This window comes from Anarrhichthys ocellatus, unplaced genomic scaffold (genome assembly GCF_004355925.1).
Source record: "Anarrhichthys ocellatus isolate YVR2014 unplaced genomic scaffold, GSC_Weel_1.0 scaffold3, whole genome shotgun sequence".
Classification (NCBI taxonomy): Eukaryota; Metazoa; Chordata; class Actinopteri; order Perciformes; family Anarhichadidae; genus Anarrhichthys; species Anarrhichthys ocellatus.
This window is the reverse complement of record NW_022280033.1, coordinates 7,358,561-7,379,428: the sequence shown is the minus strand read 5'-3', so window position 1 is coordinate 7,379,428 and position 20,868 is coordinate 7,358,561. Positions and strand designations below refer to the sequence as shown.

Genomic DNA, 20,868 nt, shown 5'->3' with positions numbered 1-20,868 from the left:
ACCTCTCCTGTGTACTAGGAACACCTCCACTGGTGATCAGCCTTTGCCTGTGTTTGTCTTGTGGAGAAGCAGCAGCACCTTTTCAGGAGTGGGTTTTTTATTCAACAAGAAGTCCTGAAGGTTTTGGATGCGGTGCTTCAGGGATGTGGGCACTTTGAGAGCAGCATCACCCACAAACACAAACAACTGCCATCGATTTTTCTGTGAATAGCACAAAAAAAGAAAAAAGAAAAAGAAAAGAGGAACAATAGCAGCACAAAAAAAAAAATCTTGTCTATTGAACAATTCACTTTTCCAGTCTGTGGATACCGCTCTAACTAAGTACAGCACTTTGAGAATTGTTCACATCGGACGGACTGAAGAGGGAGGCAAGACCTGTGGACCGGGTTTTCCCTCGCAAGTCTGAATCGGCTCTCGCTACTTATCCCGTGATAAAATAAAAACAACCCTACAGGATAACGCGCTTGGACGTTTATTCCCTTAATTTCGCAGGAGGCTCTTTTTTCACGCAAATTGTCCTAAATGTTTGGAATTCAGGAAACTATACCGCGGGGCGGGACGACGATGAAGGAGGAACCGCTCGGTGGACTGAACTCGGTCCGCTCCTGGATGCACACAGCTGGGGTGGTGGATGCAAACACAGCCGCCCAAAGGTACGCATGCCAAAAAGCATCTGATTTTTCTCACGCATTCCCTCCTCATCATATCGACCCCTCAATCCCCTGAATACTCTGTATCAATTACGGTCTCCCAATAAATGCCCCCCCTTCGGCTTTCCCTTCTTTCATTACATCAGATTACCCATTATTGTGACAAATCAAGAAATCTCCCCCGTACTCAAGCGTGCTTCTGCATCTCCAATGTTCCCATCAGCTTCTCCATCATCTTAGTATCCCCGGTGTCCGGTGCTTAACCGAGATGGTCTCTTGTTTTCTCCCCGCAGCGGTGTCGGCTTGGCACGGGCACATTATGAAAAGCAGCCCCCTTCCAACCTCAGAAAATCCAATTTTTTCCATTTCGTCCTGGCGCTGTATGACAGACAGGGTCAGCCCGTGGAGATCGAAAGGACAGCTTTTGTGGACTTTGTGGAGAAAGACAAAGTAAGCGGCATATTTTAGAAAATACGTGCACCTCTGTACATAATCAGTACTTGTATCGAAATTATGTTCTCTGAAATGGCAATGGGTTACTAAGGGGAAGTCACGTGTAATATTGATTTAAAAAAAAAAAAGCTCAATTCGTTGATGACAGAGAGTCGTTTTAAGAACTAAAGCTGTTTCTCTTCTTTTGCACAGAAACTATACATAGCCTATAAAAAAAAAAATAATTGTAAACCAACAAGACATGTGGTGGTGATAGGCAGTTATTCTGTTCATGTTGATTTTCACAAACTGTTGTCTTCTGCAGGAACCAACCAGTGAAAAAACTAACAATGGGATACATTACAAACTGCAGTTATTGTACAGCAATGGTGAGTCAATCTCTCTTTAATATTTTGCAAACACGTGCAAATATATCACACATGAATTTGCCTGTCTGCATAAAACCCACGTGTAATAATAATGATAACAATAATAATAGAAGCAGTCTGGTCATTTTATGAATATATTCACTGTCTGAGGTCTTTGTATCTTTTATTATATGTGACTAAACTTTTTTTTGGAGGGCTTACTTTAAAAATGTATTGCCCACAATTCCTCAAAACTCACAAGTGGTCTTCTTTTTCTCTCCCCAGGCGTCAGAACAGAACAGGATCTTTACATACGGTTAATCGATTCCATGACGAAGCAGGTAAGCTGCTGTTACACTTGTTTCTTCGCTCACAGTGCAAACGCATGCTCGCAACCACGCGGTTCACTTGTGCAAAACCTTAACACGCCGTGCAAATCGTCACCCCTGAGATGCACACAGGTTTTTTTTGTTTTGTTTTCTTGAATCTGCTTGCCAAACAAACAAAAAAAAGTTGTGTCACCAAATGAAATCAAATTACTGCTGTAACAAGAAAACATAGTTTCCATTTACGACTGTTTACGTTTGGCCATATCCTAAAGTACATTTAACTCTGCAAGAGTCAGGCTTCTTTGTAGGCACCCATTCAAATTTAAACACGTCTGCTCCACATGATCTGATTTGACATTTCCTGCGCAAAGAGTCAGAGGTGACGCTCTCACCATAAATATTTTTTAAAAATTTGCATCAAGTATTATATTTATGAATATAAATATACATATTTTTGCTGAGGTTCATCTCACTTATCTTCCTCACAAACATCAGGGTGACTTTAAACCCAGAGCCCAACGCGCAAAATGCAATTATTAAGTCTTAATGCACATGCTAAGGCAACGCAAAGATTTGTAAAGTTATATATAATTTGGGGAATAAAATCAGAGATGGTTATTTCGGCTCTCCGCCTCGTGTTTTGTTATTTAATAGAGGGTTTAGGTAGAGCCTTCTGAATAGAGCCGTGAAGCCTGAGCCACTGGTCACAGACAACATTCCTGTGCGAATGATCCGAGTCAATGACGCAGAACAAGCAATTTATGGATTTCTGTTTCTACAGCTGCAAACAGCGACATAAATCAAACCAATATAGATAATCGCCCGGTTCCTAGAACAAATAAAAGAAGGAAAAAAGAAAAAATACTCAGGTCAAGGGGGACAGCTTTTAAAAGCGAGAAAGTGATGCGACCTGGTTCAGATATGTCACTTTTTCAAAGTCACTCTCTCATATTAGCCTCGCGCGTGCCAGAAAAAAAAAAAAAACATCACTAAAATTATGAATGGCACCAAATGACAAAAAAAATAATTAGCACGTTTCTTATTAAATATTTTTATTTTATTATATTCTTAAAGTGTTTTTTCAATAACGTGGTGCTTAGCCTGCGTTTACAGTTGGTGCCGGTTCAGTATACGAGGGAGAGAAGTGTCTATCCTTAGAAATAGAAGGAGGGAGGGATCGAGGGAGGGAGAGAAGAGCGGCAGAACTGATAGCTCCACGCCATCTGTTTCAGCCAATGCTCAAAAATTACTCAACCGTACCGCCAGACACCGCTTTTTATCCACAGAAAGATCATTGTTAGCGGCTCAAAATAAACAACAGATTGCCCATTAACACTTTCCCCCAAATATCCCCAGATTATAAGCATATTGATGACACTTCTATTGGATCTCTCCTTATGAAAATCTCTCTGTCTCTCTCTCTTTCTCGGTCTGTCTCTCTGAGCCACAGGATATTATCTAGATTAATAAAAAATACAATTTATTTTTATTATCATCATAATCATTACTTTTCATTTTATAATTAGATTTTTTAAATATGATTGCCACTGGAAATATTGTCGTTGGTATTGTTATTATTAGTCATAGTTATTTTGTAATTGTTTATTTAGGTTGATATTTATATGAATTAATGTAATTTAAACAGTGGGATATTGCTGTGATTATCTTAACCATGTTTCTTACTTAGCCTTTGCACTCTTCTAATATATTCCGTCGTCCTAAGATCATGTGTATTCATGCCCTGATTTATTTTATTAAGTGCAAAAATGGCAGATATGTTAGTCTAATTATTTGTGAATTTATGTGAATTAATAGGTGTTTAAGAGATGACTGTGTTTTCACTTTATTTCCATCTCATTTCCTTTCAAAGGCCATCATTTATGAGGGTCAAGACAAGAATCCAGAAATGTGCAGAGTTCTTCTTACCCATGAAATTATGTGCAGGTAAGCACTATTTTTTTGCTCCGTCCATTTTGCACATCCAGGCAAAAAGTAATTCCCTCCCCTTCAATAAGTTTTGACACTCATGATGTGATGCAGCAATCCAGACTGTCCTGTGGTCCTTCAGCAACCACAGAGAGAGAGAGAGAGCTGCTGTCATTTCTAACTTTGATATGATGTTATTCAACTATGTGAATATGCCAGTGAAAATGAGCTGCCTGTCTTTTTCAGTGAAAGAATGTACTCACAGTACATAAGTTATGTTTTTTAATCTTTAGTTTATTTATTTGTATATTCTAAGATGTGTATGTCATCATGTAAGCCTGCCAGACACAATGTGTTTTCTGTTAAGTTATGCACAGGCGCTGCATGCCATGTATCAGTTTTTTTCTTCTTCTTTTTTAGAACAGAGTCAGTTCTCGGTTGATCCCACCTGTCAACAATGATCAGCGAGCCTTTTAGCGTCATTTAACCACATAAATCTCAACCTCTCGGATTGCGCTGCTATTCAGCGGTGTCATTGATACTAAAAGGAAAAAACGCCTTTTGTTGTTATTGTTGAGCTCAGCATGAGCTTTGTGAACATTGAATTCGGATACTGTCGGTTAACCTCTCCTTTGTTGCACCGGTGCATTGTTCAAGTTACTGGTTGAGAGCAAGTGCAGCATGAGAGCTGAGAATGATTTGTCTTTTTCCATGCATAAACTCATCACTCACGCTCAATTTATACATGCATCCATCACTTATTTGTGACACGTTGAATATGCTCGTACTCTAGAGGTAATATTTTTTTGTCAAGAGGAAGTGCATTTTGCTGCTGAATAAAGATCTACTTTAACTGCTGCCTATTATCAGATAAGAATATCGACATAATAAGAACAGTTATAATAAGAATTATCTTTTGATATCTTACCTTATTATATCCTAATTGTTAGGGATGTCATACATGTAGTTTTTGAATTATGTTTATGCTCTAATACACTCCAGCACCTTAGCTATAAAACACATCTTTATTACTGCTGCTAGAAAGTCATGTAAATCAGACATATTTAAATAATGTGTGGTTGACTGACAGTAGCTTTGCACAAAATCTTTGTTTTTCTTTCTGCACCATATGGCATAAATCAATCTTATTCACATATGTTATGTTTATATGTTTTCATTTCCAGTGGAAGCTAGGATGATGTATTTGTTTATTTTTGCAGTTTTGATTCAAGTCCCAATCAAAGAAGTGAAAGGCAGCTAGCTATAGGCTTATGGGGGGAGATGGCTGAAACATGTGGTGGAAGATAGATTAGTGCTTTTGAGGCCATAATTGATAAATGCCCTGCAGAAATATTGGTTGAGGGTGGCACCTTGCATCTCCCTCAGAAATAGCAGCTTGGCAATTAGAGGTAAACAAAAGCTGAAGCTGTGAAAAGTGACTCCCCTGCCTCCTGGCCCAATCCCCACTCCCCTCCCCTCCAACACTAAGCCAAACAACACAACATGTTGTTTTCACCATTTTTATCAGCCATCAGCATCAATGGAATGGATAGATTGAGTGTAGGAAATCTAATGGCAATTTTATTTTACCTCCCCGATATCAAAATCACTCCGAGGCACTTAATAAATGTATGTGGTTTTGTGTGCATTATTTATTTATTTTGATTTATTTAGCAAAGTATTGCTTGTTCTGAAATACTCCGTCTATGTTCCTGTAGCCGATGCTGTGACAAGAAAAGCTGTGGAAACAGGAACGAGACTCCATCAGACCCAGTGATCATTGACAGGTAGGCCATGTGCAGCTTCCTCTCTGTGTGTGAACGGGGGGAGCGAGTAAGTGAATGAGTGAGTGTCTGAGTGACTAAATGGATGAGTGACTGAGTGGATGGGCAGGCGCATGGATGAGCTCGTGAACAAATGAGTTCCCTCCCGGTGTGCCAGACGGCCCAGTTGGGCTGACTTGCATCTTACAGCTCACAGTGTGGGAACTGTGGGTGATTCTGTGTGAGCGGCTGAGGGGCGTCTTTCCCAGGTACCTGTGCACCGAGGGGCGGTCACCACCTGGATAGGGTTTGGATAGGGTTTGTTCAATCACAGGTGGTTCAATCACCAGAGGATCATGCTGGGAATACACCTAATTAGCTTCAGCAACTTCACATTTATTTGGCTGGCATCCCTTCTTTGTTTACGACAGTGATGCTTACACTGTCAATAGTTGTTTTTCATTGACTGTTTCCTTCTCTCAAGTTAACTGTGAGCTAGATGCCGTTAAAGTTTCGTTTTAGAGGGTATAAACATTTTATGTCTGCTGTTTTGTTCTGCACCTTCAGGGAAGTTACATCTGCCACATTTATATCACCTTCTAAAGAGGGAGAATAAATGGTCTGCTTTCAGGCATTGACATCTTTCTCACACTGTGAAACTATATTGCATGTCCTGGTCAGCGTGAATATGTTTAGGTAGTTTAGTGTGTGTGTGTGTGTGTGTGTGTGGATATAGGGGTGAGGTAGGGGGTGTAGTTTGTGCGTCGATCTCAATGTAACTCTCACCACGTAGTAGGGAGAGACAGCAATGCTAATGTTTGACTAGCCGGAATCACTGTTTGCTTAGTGGAGAATGCCTGGTATCTGACAGAGGGGACAACTCTCTTATTAGTAATCAAATAGGGCTGAGCAGTTGTTGCTGCCACTCCACTCCAGCGGCTTCTCATGCATCAGGAAGTAGGAACTGGCTGCCCTGGGAGCCTGGATGGATTACCAGAGCTACTGCTGTCTGAACTCAAAGTCACACAGACACACGCAGATACGCACACACACGCAGGCGCCGACACAAACGCGACACCCACGCATCCTCACGCACACGCATGCTGCTTGTATGTTGTTTATGCTTTCATGCTTGACTGTGACCGTCATGCAAATAAAGTACTGAGGTGTTAAGGACGTTGTCAGGATGGAGATGTTTTTTGTTGTTGTTGCGGTATCTTGTACCAAGCCGACTGCTTAATTCATAAGTCAAGTGCGTTTGTTAGCAAAGGGACGACAGTGCGAACATTAACATATAACTTGAGACGTCTACTTTGCTTAATTTCCGCTGCTTTCATGTTTGCTTTGTGTCTCTCTGCTGCCTTTTACTGTTTAGAGTTTCGCACACCATTGTTCTTCAATCTGCGGGACAAAACATGTAACATAAGTACAATAAGCAAAATGAATGCATAGAGAATTAAAGTCAAGAAAGAGGGGTGGGAAAAAAAAGAACAGGGAAAAAAGAAGCGGATGGATATTGTAAGCTCAACTGGCTCAGGGAGGGCTCGGATTTTCATTGTGACGAGTCTGAATAGGAGTAGAGTATCCCTTTCCTTGCACAATGAGCGGCTCTGTTGAAACACAAAAGCATATGTTCCTCATTAGACCCTCCCATTGTCTCCATGTCGTAACTATGAGCCCGTCAGCTCACCCTAACAGACCCACACAGGTTCCCAGTGACTGGAGGAGGCTCGCAGAGAGGGGTGCTTGTGAAAGGTTGCAGGGTTTAGCGAGAGTTACGGACGCGGCCAGAACACACACTGTAGTAGGCTTGCTACGCAAGACTATTTACTGCAATTACTTGACTACTCCCGCTGTGCATATGGGTATGCTTTTTAGTTAAAGCTTCCATGTTTTACAGCCATTTCTGTTACATCTGTCATTTTCTCATGCACATCATTACAGGCACCTGTGCTGCGGTCGCTGCTGGCAGAAAGTGATTATTTCCAATTGAGTAGAACATAGTTGAGTGACATAAACCTTAGAGGAGAGGTTTGATTGTTGAATCAGGCATGTCTCATCTGTCTACAATTACAGTATGAAAACCAGCTAGCACTGCCACATTTCCGAGAGAAACAGTAGCATGGCCGAACCTTAAGAAACAGATTTGGAGTGAATCATTGATGGCGTTCATGCGCTGTAACATTTTCCCAGATGGTAAGAGGGGAAAGCGCACACAGCTAGCTGGCATCTAGCAAGACATTAACTGGCGTTCCCATGGATCTGGCATATCCAACGGAGTTTGGGAAACTTATCATTCCGAATGTGTCCTATTTTCCTGCGGTCAAGCCAGACATCTGTTTACCCTATTTTCTCTCAGAGTTTTGATACAGTTTTTCACTCAGATTTTTGAAGAGGAAGGATTCTCTTAAAAAAAAAAAAGAAAGTTGGTTAGATATAGGCCCAACAGCTGTCACAAAGTTTTAGCACTGCTTGGTCTGTAAATATTTCAGCGCTTACATTTGATGCCGTTGCATTATTCATACTCCTTTTTGGATGAAGAAAGGCCCTATTTTTGTTGCATTTGGGTGTTTTTTTTTATGTGTAGTGACTCAAATTTCAATGTATCGTTTGGGAACATCAGTACGTAATTTGCTCCACAAAAGAAATTGTCTTTTGTCTTTCAAGAGCGTACGTGTACTTTTTCAAGAAAATAAAAATGTTCAAATTCAGTCGGTGCTTACATTAAATAAAAGAAACAGTCAATTTATCTTGTGACTAATTGTAGCACTTTTGCTATGACCGCATCTCTATGCAGTTCGGTATAATCATCTCTCCCCTTTATAAATCCAGCGGTGCTACAGATGTCACATTTATAAGTTAATGGTGCCTTAAAGTAGGTGGGGGTGTAGGTTTATTCAGTCGGTAATTTGAGTCTTTAGAATTATAGTGATGAGGTACCCAATATCTGATTAGATGGTTTTCCCATTTACAGTGCATGTGTTTAGCCAAACATAACTCAATTTGCGATGACTCTCCTGGTCTGGTATCTGTCTTCACTCTCTTGCATATTGACTTTGTCTTCTCTTGTGTGAAAGATTAGATACATTGTTCAGGCTTACACATGGATTTTGTAATAAGACGGCACATGTTGTTGAAAGAGGAGAGAAAATGACTCATTCTGCGTGTCAGGGTTCAAAGGTCACATTTTACTCGGAGAAGCCTGAGCAATTTATGCAGAAAGTAAAATCGAGACACACACAGAGAGAGAGAGAGAGAGAGAGAGAGAGAGAGAGAGAGAGAGAGAGAATGTGTTATCAATCTGTATTCTGCCCATATGTGAATTTTGATTTTAATGTATGTTCATACAGTTTAACATCTTGTGTCAATTTACGCTGCCATTCACAAACGGGTTCTGGACCAGATCTAAACATGTCAGCTCCATTTATTCCAGCGGCCACGGCACTCCCTTTCACTTCCTGTCACAAAGGTCAAGGAGCACTGACCTTTGGAGTGCAGCCCAGCCACTGAATTATTCATGACATTGACTTGTTTTTTCCCTTATTTTTCCCCTTGTCTTTTTTTTTGGTCAGCACACATGGTTGTGCTGTGGGAGGCTTTTATTCATTTAGCTCATTTATAAAGGCCTCACCGCACCTGTTCGTGTGTTAATGCGATTAAATTTTGGCCTAATGTAAATTTTGCTTAGCTTTCTGTTATGTCCCTCATTAGTGAGCCTGTATTTTCTAAATGACTTTGCGTTATCGTTCATTTGTGGAACACCTACGAGGTCATTTCCCAGAGTGCACTTGACTTGTTGTCAAGTTGTTTACCAGAAAACAAAAGACCGCAGCCTTAGAACGTCTCGCATGCGGCTCCCCCGTCCTTCTAAGAAATAAATCGCAAAATTTGTGTGCTCCCATCTGGTTTTTGCAAAACTGTGATTACCTCCAAAAGCTGAACAAATGCCAGTATTTATAAGGTCAGCCCTTTATGTGGAAATGTGATGTAAATGAGAATCAGCGAAAGGGGACATTAAACAAAATTAAATTCATTGTCTCCTTTAATGTCATTTACATTTTTGGCTAAGCCCTGGACTGTCAAAGAGGATTTCTAAAACCGTTTTAATTGCACATCAGCATTGGAAAAGAGGGTGTGTTTTCACTGAGCGGCTGTCTTGATAACCTGCAAAGGGAAGTCTGTTTATGAAGTACCTAAATGGCGTGTTTTCACTGCATCTGTAGATGAGCAATTAAAATGGCACTCGGTAGGTAGTGTTAATCTAGAATTGTGCTGCCACTATCCATAATGAAAATGATGCAGAGGACAGGGTCACTGTTGTTGTGATAGAGAGTTGATTGCTGCAGGTGTTCCTTCCGGATTTTTTTACATTATACCTTTGAGCTGTGGGACATGCGCTGCAATGTTTTGTTAGGCTTCCCGGTGAGTCATTTAAAGCTGTTAACGTGTGTCGGAAATGCTTTCTCCCTATATGTTTACGCACGCATGCAAACCCCTGCACGCACATTGTTATTTGTGGCTAAACAATATATCCATCTCAGTGTTTTCTTCGTGGCCGTGTTTTGTGCAATTCATGTGACAGTTGTGAGTTTTTTGACGCCCATTGAGAAATTGGAGAATAAACTGGCCACCCCTGCCTAAATCGACGTGATGTTTGAGTGAAGCCTGTCTGCTCCCAAGCCAGAGTAGGAAGAGCAGGAAGTGTTGAGAGCGAAAGCTGTACTTGGCAGCTCGCCTTTGGCTTGCACTTGCCGAAAAATGAAACCCAGACCCTCTCTGCAGCCCCAGAGCCAGAACCTTCTTCCCAGTGCTCTAACATCCAGGATTGGGTAATACTGTTCACTAAGCAAAACATTACCTCAAATTATTCTCGCCCTGTTTTCTATTCCCTCCTCCCTCATGTCGGTTTTATCGCAGTTTGTAAATGTCAAGACACGTACAAAGACGCACAGTATAAATGATATTTTCCAAATTATGCTCACATGTTTGGGTTCACATGAGTGGCGGCTGAACGTAACGTGGTGCCTGGCGTTCCCGAGGGAGACCCACCTCACTAGGGTAGGATTCCCCAGTGGCATCAGCTAATGGCAAGACTTGACAACAGCAGAGAAGCCGGGGGTGTTGTGTTTTACTAGCGCTGAGCAGGGGTGATGACTTTAACATGTGTGCAGAGAAAGACTGAGATGTTTGTGTGGTGTGTGTCCCTGTGCGTGCACACCCTTGCGTGCACTTGTGTGTGTGTGTGTGCGTGCTGTGCTAAAGAGAGAGGTGTGCAGTACGAAAGAGTGGCGCGGGCCAACAGAGCGACGGATTCGGCTCCAGTTTGACGGCAGTGAAAGACGAAACATGGTTCCACATGTGTTGAGAAAGAGCAGTCCATCTGTCCATGGAGACAACCCCTCCCCCCTTCACCACCCCCTTCTCTTTCCCTCTTTCCTTCTCCTCTTCTCCTTCTCTTGCTCTCTTCTCCCCCCACTCTTTACTCCCCTGGTTCACTGCTGACAGAAACAAGGCCAGAGCTGGGGTGATGGGATGAATGCAGGGCCAAGAGCAACACTGGATGTTGTATACACACACACACACACACACGCACACACACACACGCACATTGAAGAGAAATAAGAAAAGGTTATCAAAGATTCTTTTGGTGTATATGTTGTTTTCTATCTTCAGTTGCATTCACTGACTTAGTTTAGCGCTGCGTTAATGTGATTCAAACCCGGCTGCGGAATTGATTTATTTTGATATTATGAAAGAAAACAATCTATTAAGATTTATTTACTTCTTCCCTGACACACTGCTGCAAGAAGCCACCATGGTGAAAATCCTACATTATTGAAATTAAATCTGAAGTGAATAAAACATGCCGCTCTTTCTCAAATATTTAGCAGCGCTGTTTTATAATTAAACTTTGTAGCTGTTTTGAAGATGTTGTTTGGTTTCTTAAAGCATTAATGACGCAAGAGCTTTGTCAAACAGCTCCTGATTCTCTGAATCACATTTAGGTCACTCAGACCAGTGTTTCCTTTTGGCCATTTTTTTTCTTTTGAAAAAGGGTCTCTTTTCTTTCTCTTGGCATGTTCTCACTCCCATTCAATCCTTATTAGGTTTCCCCTAATTGTCAAACAAACTGTTGGGTCAACCTCAGTCGTATCTGGCCGTAAAACAGCACATTAGGCCATGGTGAGGGATATATGTGGTATTTCATCGGAGACGGAGTAATGCTGGGGTTTTATGGTTAAGTACCAGTTCACGCCCACGCCATTTGTTTCGCATTAGAGTGGAGGTTTTGTAAATCAGATCAATATGTTCGCTGAGATGTGATTCCTTGTCGGGATCTCCCGAGTCGTTCTTTCCTCAAGTATTTTTCTTAGGGGACTGGTTGTCGATGCACACTCCTCCGCTCCCCCCCCCCCCCCCCCCCCCTCCCCTCCCATCCTCCCCCGTTTCCCTACCTCTGTCAGTCCCTCCCTCCATCTCCACCTCCATCTATTTCCATTTTCTGAATGTAGCAATTTGTAGTGTGACACAGGCAAGATTAGGATGGGAAGCAGTCTGAAGATTTCATCGGACATGGTCCTGCTCCCGCTGGTGTGAGGTCACAGGACAAAGATGGGATAGGGTCATCAGTTACCTCGGGGAAACGAGCTGGTCTGCTGGCTGCTCCGTTGGCCCCAGGGGTGCCTGGGATGTATCGGAGAAGAAGCCCCAGAGAAAGAGCCCTGAACCAGCGTCATTTATTAAAAGTGACAAGTTATTTCTAACTATAGCTCTGTTTTTATTGTTTTACAATGCTGTCATTTGGAACAGTGCCCCTCTCTTCAGGAATCACAAACAAGTGATAAATGAACGGGGCGACCTGCTTTTTAAACATACACATCCTCGATGCACTTTGGCCACACGTGTGTGCTGTTAAATAATATTATGTGTTTTGTTGCGCTGCTTAAATTAAACAAATGTGCAGGTTTAATAAAGATCAACCGTATGATAAGTGTAATGAAAATATTTCACAATTCACCAGTTTTCTCCGGGACATTTATTCAGTAAATGAATAACAGCTTACAGTATGAATCTCAAGCTGACCTCCGCATAATCAGTACCAGAAGTTCCACAGAACATGACCACACTGTGTGTTTGTGTGTGTGTGTGTGTGTGTGTGTGTGTGTGTGTGTGTGTGTGTGTGTGTGTGCGCATAGAGAGTAGGGCTTCAGCGTCTATTTTAGTGTTTGGACTTTTTATTCGAGAGTTTCTTTAATAAAAAAAGACATCATTCATGCTATTAGTGGAGTATTTATTCAATGTTTGACCGGTGCTCTTCATTTGGGGTCACTGAGGTACTCTGCTCCCCCCCTGTTTTTTTTTTTACTGCCTGCCCCAACTGCGTTAATGATATATGACAGAAATTTCCTTGAGCTGGTTCAGTGGCAAGAAAGGTCCTGGCTAGTCTATATCAATCCATCTGACTTATGTTCCCATGTCTTGAATTACCGCTTGATGGAAACCTGCTGCGGGCTTCGCTTGCCAATTGAAATCAGATCTCCTCCACAGCCTGGTGTGATATTGATCCATATTCAACACCCAGGCAGCCGATCGATCAGTATTGATTTACAATAAAAAACACTCCTCTGCTTGTTCAGCACTGCGTTCGATACTTAAAGGCAAAGGGGGGAAAAAATATTTAAAAAGAAGAAAAACGGGATTGTGCTTTTTATCATGCAGTGACCAGCTGGAATAAATCATAGAAATGCGAGGAGATGTTTCAATTTCATTAGAGGAGTTTGAGTTTAAGTGACCAAACCTTGACCACACTGGCTACCAGCAACCACGTCCGCAGTGAACAATGATCCTCTCTGCCATGTGAGACTAACCCATAAAAATGGTTTAACGGGATGACACTTCTATAAGGACTCATTTATTGAAGGAGGTGTGTCTGTTTCTGAATTAGTGGCACATCTGCACTGCAACGGGGAGTGCTAAAACTGTCATATCAAATCTATCTGAAAATTGAAACGGAATGCTAAAAGTGGTGGATCAAGCCCGAGCACTTTAGCTTGATTTTGGCGTGTTAACAGGATGACATGATTTCCTGTAGTTTGGATATTAATTTGTCTCATTTTCTAGCCCGCCTGCAAACGCACACACACACACACATGCCGGGTCTCTGCCTCCCACACGGCCATCATTAGGGCCCGGTACAAACTGGAACAGACTAAGGCGACCCACTCAGCTCCAGTCCAGATCCACTTTTCTCCCTGTCACATCTTAGTCCTAATCTCTCGGACTTCCTCTCCTCTGCCAAATAACCGTTCCCATCCAGCAGGTCCCAGCATTGGCCCGGGCTGCCAACATCTGAAAGTTATTATCCCCAATCTCTGACATCCAGGAGTTTACAGTTATATAATGATGGGGAAAACCACATGTCCCCAGAGGCAGAGAACATTTTTGAGATGCCTCCCCATCTGTTTTGGGGGAGCTGCCCATTTTGGGCCACACTCAGAATGGCAGGCAGATTTTTTTGGAGGAATTTTTATTTTCTACCACTGGAACAGGCCAGTCTGGGAATCATTATATGGGGTGATAAAGCAAATCCAATTGGGTCAGGTTCCCCTCCACACAGTGCTGGTGGCACCGGCTCTCCCTGCCTCACTGCTCGTCTCTGACTGTGTAAGTGGTGGTTGTTTGTTTGTCCTAGAGAGGCTGGGCTGGGGGACTAATGCAAGCCCGGGGGCCGGCCAGGTCGGAGGCAACGGTAAACCCGAGCCGCCTGGTGTAGCAGTGCTCCCTCGCTGCTGGCTCGGCCTTGTTTGGACTGCAGCTCCGGTTTGCTTTCTTAGAGGGAAGCTGAGCCTCCGTAATCATTGAGCCTTTCGCTCGGGTGGGGAGCACAGTCGAGACCAGAGGGAGTGATGACATAGGTCTGCAGAGGCCTGGCCCGGTCCACCCCTGCTGCTCTTAGCATATTTATTTTCTCTTCCCATTGTGTGGTTTAAGTCACACCATATTATGTTCGGACCTTATGCACGTGCATAGGCACTCGGATGCGAAGAAGTGTATGGCGTAGAGCTGTAGGCTTTGTTTTTACTAATAACTCCGGGGATTAGTGACTCGCTGACCTCAGTGTAATCTTTATTAGTCTGTTAACCATATACTCTAGTTATGGAGCAGCCCTGACCGATGTGAGAGCAGTGACACAGACATGCAGTTCAGGACAACACAAAGGGGAAACTATCCAAATGACATGCTATTATTAAATCACTATGTAACAGATGATGTTATGTGTAGATGCATCTATGTTTCCGCTAAAGTGTTCCAAAATCTTACAGATTTAGATAATTTAAAACCCCCATCCAGCCTCCTGGGCACTCCTCAAAAATGTTTTATTCAACATCACCACTCTGTTCTGTTTTGTTACGTTATTGAAATGGGTTGTCCATTCGAATAGAGTCAACCTGGTGGGACAATCTCATTGTAGCCAGTGGAGAGTGAAAGCCATCTCTGCAGCATAACCTCACCAGAACACACACATAGATTGGAAGAGGGGGGCAGTGAGAGCGAGAGTGCCTTCTCCAGATGGAGATCCCAGATATGGGAGAAAATGTCCGGGCCATTTTCCAGGGTTTCCATAATGGGAATCTACCCCTTGCTTGCTTATTAAGTTGTGCACACAAGGAGGAGTGAGGAGAGAGATGGAGAGGAGAGGAGATAAGGGCAGGCGAGGCGAGAGATGGACAACCCGCACGCCGTCACCTCTCTGTTATAAGTGTCAAACAGACCCTGTCGGAGAAATCACAGGTCATGTGGATAGATGATTCTCAAAGCACCACATTGATATAAGGGCTTTCTTTTTCCGCTTTGAGCCGCGGAGGCGCATGATAAGATTTGTTTTTGTTTTCTGTTGGAGAGGGAGAAAGTATGACGTTCAGGTCAGCAAGGTCGACTCTTGGGGGTCACAGAGTCACAGCCCTTTTTGGTACCTGAGTAACCTCACATGGCTAAGCCATTTCTCAGGCTCCCTCAAATGACGGTGGGGTGTGGAGGTGGGGGGGGTAGGTTGAAGGGGTGGGCAGGAGAGTGATCTATCAGCGGCAGCAGCAGACATGCAGACAGAATGGCAGCTACTGCAGCTAAACAGAGTGAGACAGATAGGCAGAAGTCTCTCATACGTAACACCAGGAGCTTTAAGACGACAGCGCTGAGTGTTATGGATGCTTGACATTGACCTCTCATACAGACATGGAGTATTTATCAAGGTTGTAGGACAATAGTGTATTCGTTTGTAAATTATTTAGTTGATTGGGTGAGATGCCACTTTCCTCACATAACACTTGCCACTTTGGTAAGATAAGAACAATCTGTTTCCATTCTGCCTCTTGTGCGTCTTGTTAGATGTTTCCTACAAGACTTAGGATTTAGGTGATCATATTTTGAAGACTGTCAGTTCTATCAATTCAAATCTGCTTTAAAAGAAGAGGGAAATAAAAGCTCTGAAGCTTACATTTCTCTCGAAGAGAAATATTTGTGTACAGATAGGCCTGTCATTCTGCGAAACAACATTCATGATTCTTTTATTGGTGCTCAGCCATCACCCCCTTTCTTCCTCTGCGGAAAAGAGGGCTAGTCTACAAAGTGGCTTTTTGCCGTTTGAGAGAAGTAAACTTCATCAGGTCGACGGCGAGGTGTGCTTCACATGTCACTCATTCGAGCTCCCTCCTAATGAAATGCTGCATACAGATTTCTGCCTGCGGGCTCAGGGGGATAAGACTGTGGTAACAGAATGAAACAAACCCCTTCCCATTCCCTTCACTCACACTCACACAAGCACACGCACATGCACAAACATACACACACACACACTTGCTGGAGAGCATCCATGTGAGGAGATCCAAATCTGCAATTTATTCAAATATTGATATTTCTACTTGTCAGGAGAAAGGTGCCTTGAAATTTCCTCTGAGTACTCCTGTCAAAAAAAATAGCAGGAAATATGTCAGATAATTCATAAATGGAGTTCAGCGCTGCAAAGTCAGTTGGGAACAGCAAAAAATATATATGCTTGTCAATGAAGAATAGGAGCAATATTACAGAGCCTGCTGCTCATTCTTCCATCATGTCAAGCAAACAGCTTTTGCAGGCCCATAAGTGTATGTTTCAGTCTGTGTGTGTGTGTATTTGTGTCTATGCACGTATATTTGTACATGTCCCCGTGTATGTACATGCGTATGTATATTTATGCATGTGAATGTGTGTGTGCTTTGGCTATGTTGTGACTCCTACTTAGATGTGTTTGTTATCTTTTTTCCATCAAGACACCCCATTTCCAATCTCGAAGCAGCCAATGGGAATGTGTCCGTTTTTTTGCAGAGGTCCGTAACCGGACGCTGGCCTCCATGTGGTTTGAATTAGGGCCCCCGAAACTGTGAAGGACGCCTTGAATGACGTGAGGCACTTGCAGACCAAATTCCATTCTGCTGAATGGTGGAGAAAAGAGCTCTCCGGAATCCTCCGAGATTTTTTTGGCTCGGGCCCGCCGGCGATTAAAACAGGGCGGAAACCAATAACTCAATGAATCATGGGGCAACGTCCCATGAAATCTCTCACTGCTCTGTCACACCCTCATGCAAACCCAAAGCAACTCGAACTCTGCTGATTAGTCTTTTTTTTTCCCAAAGTGGAAAAAAAAAGAAGAAATCGGACAAAAGTCATGTTCTTTGCTCCTGTAATTGAACAGAACTTTCAACACTTTGAGCAGAAAAGGCGCTCTCTCCGCTGCCTCCTCCCCGTTAGTTACCTCCATTTTGACAAAGTGTGGGCTTCCTGATGATGCATCGCTTGACCATGTTGTGCCAAGGCAAGACAGAATGGGACGCCACATATCTCACGCGGTCATGTGATGCCATAGTTCATAGCAGTTGATGAGATGCAGTTTGGCACAGCTTGGGACCCATCTGGGAGATGCAGATACGCAGACAGGAGAAGTATTTTACAGCAATGCATCTGCGCGCTTGAAGAGCTATTTAGCATATGCTGCTGTACGAGAGAATTTGCTTTGCTGTTGCCAGCTGCAGATTAGTCTTCATTTCTCCAAAATCCGACAGAACAGCTGATCCATAGTCATAGACGGCTAGCATTGACCAAATAATGTTTTACGTTAATGCAGCGTGTTATTTCATATTTTATTTAATTACCTCTGCGTTACATTGAATTATTCCGCTAAAATAACACAGGAACAGCAACCAAGTCTATTTCCAGTTTTTCTTGTATCAACAATAACAATGTCAAGCAGTGCAGTAATGCTGCTGCCGGCACTGGCTGGTTTGTTTCTGTTAGCTCTAGCAGAAGTCAAAGCCCTTGCTGCTGCTCTAACTCAAGTGGCTGATATGTTAGGCCATCTAGGGCATGGCAGGCGGTTGACAGTCCATGCAACCTGTCTACCCACAGGACATCTCCACATAGTGTGTCCACAGTGGGGCCAGCGCTGTCATCTGGGCCCACTATGGACCACTGCTCTGCTGACAGTGAGAGGGTAAACGTTTACCACCTCAATCCCCCATTAACTCGGTGAAGGCGTTTCGATCCTCTGTGAAAATAATGATATTGATTGGAGCTTGGCTCTACAAACGAAATGGTTGCAACTAAAAGAGGGATGGGCCCTTGCATTAGAATATGGGATTTTCGAGGATAAAAGAGTGTTTGGATCTTGTTATATTTTTCCTCTCCTCCATCTCCCCCTAGCTTTCCCCCACCTCCTTGTCTCCTCTCTTTCTGCATTTTTATGTGTGCGCATGTAGTGTGAGAGCCCCCGTGTCTCCTAAGATTACCCTCCGCTATCCCCGCAATCAAACAACAAATGACAACATCATTGCTCAGGCCTTTCAAAATACGACACAAAAAAAGTGTGTTGTAGCTACATTAACTTGCAACAACCCCCTAATAGACCCTTGTGGGTTTTGTATCGCTCCCCCTCTCTCTCCTCTCTTCTCTCTGCTAGGCTGTCACATATCCACCCCCCTCACAGTGCGAGCCTCCGAGCCTCGGTGGAGATCAGGAGCTCCCTGTCGGAGGTGCTTTGTCACGTAGCCCAGGGAGCGTGGAACTCACCCAGAGCTGTTGAACAAACACAAGCACAGGGGCTGTCAATAGCAGCTCCGCAAACTAATTGCCTGTCAAATGAACCACCCTCGTTAAGCTGCCCTCACACACTCACACACTCGTGCGTGCACTGTGACATCCATACGCTGGCACACACACCCACACACTCACCGTGCCGATTTGATTCAAAGAGTAGTGATACCTTGTTAGAAGAAAAGACACACGAGTGGCACTTCTCTGTTTGCTGCCTTGTTTCCGCAATCGTTACCGGCGTGTGTGGTGCAGTCACCGTGAGATTGCCATTTTGTTATTATTAAGGGGAACATAGCATGCGTATAGCTGATATAAGCCAAACGCATCCCACACACCCATACAGTTTATCAGCTGGTGTAATATTTCAGTTTTTAAAACCACTCATTAGATGGTAGCAGAGCTCCATACGCCAAATGTTATTGTTTTGGTGTTTGTTTTGCTTTTTTTTTTTTTTCCTGTAGTCATTAGGCGGTAGCAGTGGAGTGCCCAGCGCCTTGTCTGGGTGCCTGTAACAGTGCTGTCGGATTGACACAGCTGGGGAGAGCAGCTTGAGGCTGCACGCTCAGGAATACACAGGGGTGTTCAAAGCCCCTCTCTGAATCCTGATCAGAGCGCTGCCCCGGCCAACTGATGGCCTATTAAATATACATGCGCAGAGGTCAGAGCTGGAGGTCCCGGCTTCCTCCCAGCCATGTGCACTTAAGCGGAAGGGCTGGGCAACAATAAAACCTCCTCTCGCTCCAGCGAGCTCTCCCCTGACACCCTCACCTCCAGTGTGTACGTCAGGTACAGTGCTCACCTAGCGCTATATTACAACTGCCTTTGTGAAAAGGCCAAATGATGCATTTTTTAAATGGTTATTACATATTTATATTCAATAACACCAAGGATCACTCTTGCGTCCGTCTGTCTCCCGTTTTCTTTTCTGTTGTCACTGATAAATAGCCTTGCTCGATACGAGCACACACAGGTCCACATGCCTCGTCTTTGTAGTTCACCAGAGATTGAGACAAGAAGGTAGAGGGAAGAGCCCCATAATGGCCAGTCATGATTAACATATTCAGAGTGACACTCTCTCTGTGTTCCTTCGTTAAGCCCGGTCTGTCTGACTAATGAAGTGAAGCGGCAGTTTATCAATTAACCCAGCACTGAGCCATTTGTGCTGGGGATAACACTCACGCCGGGCGTCACGGTGATCCAGTTTGGTGCCCTTTAACCTCCGCGAGTGTCCAACAAGGAAGGACTGTGTGACAATGACAGCAAGACACACAAGTCCACAACTGGAGATCCACTAAACAGGATTTGTGCCTGCTGTTCGCCAGCCAAATGCAGAGAAAGGGGTGTGGATTGATTGGGTAATAGGATCACGAAAAAAGATCTCCACAAACTAACATTGGGGGTTTTCAGCACTCTCAGACTTCGCATAGATCATAGCAAACAACTTAGTGCTGTCTCTATTAAAACAAGCCCTCCCCTGCCATTATCTTTCCCCCCACTGCTCCTTCCTCCATTTCACATTGTTTGTGTTCATTAAGACATGGGCGACCTGCCTTATCCACACATCAGACCTAGCTCTCAAGAGTAATTGCGATGGTCTCGCAGAGGATAATGTGGTTTAAACTCAGTATAGCCTGTCTATTAGGAGAGACATGATGGCAACCACAAATAATAAAGAACTATTTATTCCTCTCTCTGTGACGCTAACTAGGTAACATATCAAGCCGGCACCGCTAAGGGTCTCTCTTACTGTCAGATATGGCACCCTTCATCCATTCCCAATGGCCCTTGCCTCGACATCTCTGCTCTTCATTTTCTACATGAGGTTGGTCATAAATGCACACACACCTCATATATATTTGATAGTTAATATTTATCCTCGCTAGGGAAGTGCACTTTACATGTGGTAACATACGATTACCTGCAATTCTTATAGCAAAGAAACAAAATCGATATGGATATATAATTCATGACGGAGGGGCTATCAGTTTTTATGGCTCTCTATCCAGGCTCATTAAAGTTTTATCGTAATTGACTGCAAGCAAGAGTTTTTAAGGCATGTTTCTCCCTCACTTTCTACCTTTAATAATTAAGTAAAGTTTAATTGGTTGTATTTTGAAGCACCTAGTGGATGATAGGAGTCTCCCAAATTCAGAACCATAAATTATAGAGCGATATGTTATGCATTAACCTGTCAGTTTGTTCATTTGTTAAGGAAAAGTACGCTCCCAACACCCCCCACACCCCCCCCCCCCCCCCCCCCCCCCCCCCCCCCCCCCAC

General features: G+C 43.4%; 1 protein-coding gene across 6 annotated transcripts in view; it reads left to right on the top strand.

Annotated features, from left to right (window-relative positions):
* Window positions 1–522: 522 nt before the first annotated feature.
* LOC116400410 (transcription factor COE3) overlaps window positions 523–20,868 on the top strand; it is a 65,471-nt gene continuing 45,125 nt past the window's right edge. For all 6 annotated transcript variants that reach the window (XM_031878253.1, XM_031878229.1, XM_031878271.1 and 3 more), the window contains exons 1-6: window positions 523–653; window positions 944–1,100; window positions 1,408–1,471; window positions 1,736–1,791; window positions 3,650–3,723; window positions 5,424–5,492. In XM_031878253.1, the coding sequence (XP_031734113.1) occupies window positions 523–653; window positions 944–1,100; window positions 1,408–1,471; window positions 1,736–1,791; window positions 3,650–3,723; window positions 5,424–5,492 (551 nt within the window). The remainder of the gene's footprint in view (window positions 654–943; window positions 1,101–1,407; window positions 1,472–1,735; window positions 1,792–3,649; window positions 3,724–5,423; window positions 5,493–20,868) is intronic.